This window comes from Ixodes scapularis, unplaced genomic scaffold (genome assembly GCF_016920785.2).
Source record: "Ixodes scapularis isolate PalLabHiFi unplaced genomic scaffold, ASM1692078v2 PGA_scaffold10__122_contigs__length_95168666, whole genome shotgun sequence".
Taxonomy (NCBI): Eukaryota; Metazoa; Arthropoda; class Arachnida; order Ixodida; family Ixodidae; genus Ixodes; species Ixodes scapularis.
The window spans coordinates 90114831-90119319 of record NW_024609836.1 but is presented as its reverse complement, the minus strand read 5'-3'; the positions used below and the strand labels follow the sequence as shown (position 1 = coordinate 90119319).

General features: G+C 53.0%; 1 protein-coding gene across 1 annotated transcript; it reads right to left on the bottom strand.

Annotated features, from left to right (window-relative positions):
- Positions 1-2400: 2400 nt before the first annotated feature.
- Positions 2401-4106, bottom strand: LOC8033725. The gene is made up of 2 exons (XM_002405526.3): positions 3472-4106; positions 2401-2638 (listed from the first exon to the last, which is right to left on the bottom strand). Exons 1-2 carry the CDS (start codon positions 4104-4106, stop codon positions 2401-2403), a joined length of 873 nt encoding a protein of 290 aa, XP_002405570.3.
- Between the last annotated feature and the right edge of the window lie 383 nt (positions 4107-4489).

Below are 4489 nucleotides of genomic sequence, written 5' to 3'. Positions count from 1 at the left end.
CCCTTTAAAGAGACCATGATCTTGGGTGTGAACTCTATACCGACTGAAAATTGTTTCGTGGGACAATACAAAAGCTAAGATTCAGCGGGGCTGGAAGCAGAATTGAGCGTTCCAATTGCACACGGCCTGTAATCTGAATCGCTTGTTTTATGTACCTCGATCGAGTGTAGGGTACGAACCCGAACGCTGCGTCGGCGCTCGGCTGCGACCTTACCGATTAAACGCGAATCCAAGCCGAAGGCTGATGCAGGGTTGGGCTACGTCCTCCTATTACTGCGCCAGAAACACACCAGCAATTTTCGTTTGTTTTCCGCACAACTGGGGCGCTAATCTACGCGGCTTGCATCGACGTCTCACCGGCGTCCATAGTGGTGTTTTTTTTTTCTGAGAATGGGGATCGGTGACCGAGCGTGCTCGCGCAGCGTAGCTCGGAGTGCGTATATTAGGGCGTTTTCGTAGATCGGTTCCGCCGTCCCGCAACGCTGTCCGCAACCAGCTACGTTAGCCGGAACTCTACAGCCAAGGCCATCGGCGCGCAGGCGCAGTGGTGGTTTCTTCGCAGCGGAGGGTTAGCGGTGGGGGAAGCACGGTCTCCTAAAACTCCCTATTGAGCGAAAGCTCGCGCTGCAGGACTTGCAGGGATCGTGGGCTCAATCCCGCGCCCCTGCCCGTTTCGATCTGGGTGAGCATCGTATCCACCGGCGTGCGGTCGTGTGTCACTTCTGCGTGGTGCACATTAATGGGACACTAGGGGAGCGGCTGTACGGCACCGACTGAATGTTTCGTCTATGCAGCTGAGAGACAAGTCGCCCATTGAGGCTGAATATATATCTACCGCCTGTCTAAACACACACACGGCACAAGTACTTGGTCGCTGAGTGCGTTGTGCGGCAGAGATTTCGCGTCATCATGCTTGTTTCTTTCTGCGAGAACAAGCGGGAACAACCACCAGCACAATTCGGCGATGACGCTCGCTAGCCGGTATTCGCGGTGAGCTATTTGTGTGTCGCCCCCTGGTGGAATTTGATCACAACCCAGAGTGAGCATACTTCAACTAGCTGTGCTGGTGCAAGCACGTGCGATGCCTGGCTTCTGTGAACTAGGATAATTAAAACATAACCGCGTGGGTAGCACGTGCGCTACCCACAGTGAGGAGAGCAGAAGCGCCCCTAGCGTATATTGGGCGACTATGACAGACCAGTACAGTGCAATCCACTTATAACGATAGCACACATAACGATGTACCGCTTATAACGATCCGTTTCTAGACGAAACGATTGGTTTCTAATCCTGATACAACGATAACCAGTGATAACGATTGACGTATCGGGTTTTCACATTATCGATAAAAGTGGATTGCACTGTACTCGAGTGTGTACACCAATACGCTGCTTACAAACAAGCTCGCTTTGCCCACGCCACCAGGTGGGGGCACTGCGCGTGCGCAGAAACCGAAATCGGGAGCAGCGAAGTGCCTGCGCATGCGCAGTGCCGATAGCAGCGCCACCGCAGTGATGTGACGTCAGAGTTGAGTTTTTCTATAGTCACCGGCAGCTTGAGAAACGCGGGGGCGTGGCTTATCGTCTTCACACGTTTCTTGCGCCGTGATTGGTTCTCTGGCGCTCTTATCAGCTGCAGCGTCGCAATCTGATTGGTTGCGAAGCGATAATCATGTGCTCCATCGACTCGCCACTTTAGATAAGAGATACGCTTCTGGATAACAAACCTTCAGCCATCTCGGGGCTCAAATTATAGAGCTGTAGGTTATTTTTTAAACGCTTATCTTATATTGCAAAAAAAAAAAAAAAAACCGCTGAGCCTTTAAAAAAAATGTTGGAACAGTTTTGCGCACAACGCGAAACGATATTTCCACAGCTTCCTGCCACCGTACATCTAAATTTCGGTAAGTCGAAGTTTCAAATGATGACCATCGCCAATTACGCCCGCTCTGCTCTGGGCACCGAAACGGTGGCGGCGACAAGATAATTGGAAAATAAAGTGTCGATACTCTAAGCGTTTAATTATAGGGGCTCCGTGCGGAGCGGACGACGAGGCCCACAATCGAGCCGACGAGACCGGGTTTGCGGCGCTTTCCACGCAAAATCGTATACGCAGGCCGTTTTTTTTATCTTTACTCCCCGTTTCATCCGTGCGAATTGTACAAAAAAACTGAAATGGAGAGACTCGGCACTTGCAGGCGATTGATCGTAGCCCGACTCGATCCGTGATGTCGCTTTGATGATTCCACAACTGTTTTCCGAGTAAACAAATGAGTGGACAGTATGACACTAGCTTCTCGGTCTGTATTTTCATCGGGGGTACTTCGAGCCGACGTCGATAACTGCCACGTGGGCAGTTATCGACTGCCCACGCGTGGAGGAGATTGGGTCGGTCGTCCTGTCAGCTTGGAGCCCCGAGGCGGGACCCCAGGTCAGCGTCTTCGAAACGGGATTTTCGCGCTCCGAGCCCCTGGCTGATCCAGGCGAAGTCCGGCTCGGCCATCATGTGAGGTCGGAGAGAGTCGGCGCGCAGCGGAGGGACGTAGCGTCGCCGTAGTCGCCGCTTCAGGGCTTCCACCAGGGGTCCTGGAAGCGAGATCTGCTCGGCGTACCTGAGAACGTCTTGGCGACTAAGGTACCTGGAGGACCAGAGAAGAGACGTTCAGCCTCTCGCAATCACGCAAGTTCCTGAGTGGACGCTGCACTGCGACGCGTTCGGAATATCGATATCACTAATATTCCTTCGATCTACTCAGCCAATAAGAGCGGAAGGTATCGCCCTTCGATGGTTATGAAGTCGCACTTCACAAAAAGGCATTAATTCTGTTTGCACCGAAGAGCGTGCGGCGGGGTACTGGGGGGCTATGTTGCACGTTTTGGACTCCTAGGAGACTAGGGAGAAGGAAGTGACGTCAACAGCGCTCTTTGGATGTTGATCAGTGGAGTCGCTGATGACGGCATCTGCTAAGATACGTTCATACACACCTACGTCACTTCCTTCTTCCTAGTCTCCTGAGAGTCCAAAACGTGCAACGTAGCGCCCCTGGTCGGTCGTCTCATGGGTCCAACTGATTCGAGGAAGGTCATTCTTCTGATTGACTGCACAGAATAAAAGAAAAACCCATGATTTGTCTTTCAAGCACATCGTGGTGCCAACGTTCATCGAGCTCGCTGGCTGACTCTCCTGAACCTTCACCAAAAAACCGATACATCGGGCAGCGGTTTTCGTGATAATCAAAACATCATGTCATCCTCATCTTGTATACACATATGACATAATCACCATCACTGGACGCGGCATCACGGGGCTCAATAATATTGGCTTTGCATGTCTGCGGTGCCACGGCTTTCCTGAGCCAATGAAGGTTACTATTACTATTACTGCTATATAAGGCACTCAGTAAGGCCCAAGAGTGTGGTTCCCACTCCAATGAAATATTAAAATAATATATGAATAAACGGTGGTGCTGACCTGTAGTGAAGCGCGTAGATTGCCTCAAAGGCGCAGAAGCGATGCGCCATGTTATCGTGGCACAGGTCTCGCACAGCCAGCGCCACCAGGCGGTCCAGCACAGACAGCAGGAGGTCCTCGGAAGTGAGCACGTACGCGATCAGCTGCATGTAGATCTCGACCACCTGACGAGCCTCGCAACGGCGCACCAACTGCGCAAGTGCGGACGACGTGAGTTCCGGTTCTGCGCGCAGCAGCTCCTGCAGAGACACCCTGGCCATGCAGAAGACAGCGGGCGACGGCGCGGCAACCAAGGTCCGCAGAAGAGAGCCCAGGAGGTGTTCCAGGTTGCACTGCTTGAGCCGGTGGCAGCGGCGGGCCACGGCACTCCTGACCACGTCGAGTGCGACGCGCACAACGTGCTCGTTGGAGCTGAAGAGATAGTTGTGGAGCACCAGGACCAGGTCATCGAGGAAGTCGTCCAGTTGGGCGAGCTTCGGCGCGTCGCACTTGAGCGACGCTAGGGCCACGACGCCGTCCGCTTCAGTGAAGTGGCGTAGGCTTTGGAGGACCTGGCTGGCTCTGCGACGCCGCCGGCGACGTTTCAGGACGACGGAGTCGAGGAGGCGTTCGTAGCGGCGACTGCACTGATCCATGGGCCGGGCCGTGGGTGGCCCACGGGCCGCGCTGTTACGCGGCTGCTGTTTCTTCGCAGGCTTCTTCCTCGCTGAGCTGGATGGTTGGCTCAGCTTTGCTTTGAGAGATTGTGGAAGCAGCATAATTTTTGTACGCAGTCTGCGTCCCATTCACTGCGTCTTTTGCGCAAAATGCAGTGAATGGGACGGTAGGGAACAAACAGCCAATCATCGTGGCTCGAATCTGACGCTAAGGAAAAGGGTATAATAAACCCCTTTCCCGTGAAGTGCGCTGTCAAAAGCGTTGCAAATAGGTGCACCCTCCTAACGTTGTCTTTCTTTGGATTAATTTTTATTTCATTTATTGAAATAAGATTAATATCAGACGATCAACTTTCATGGTG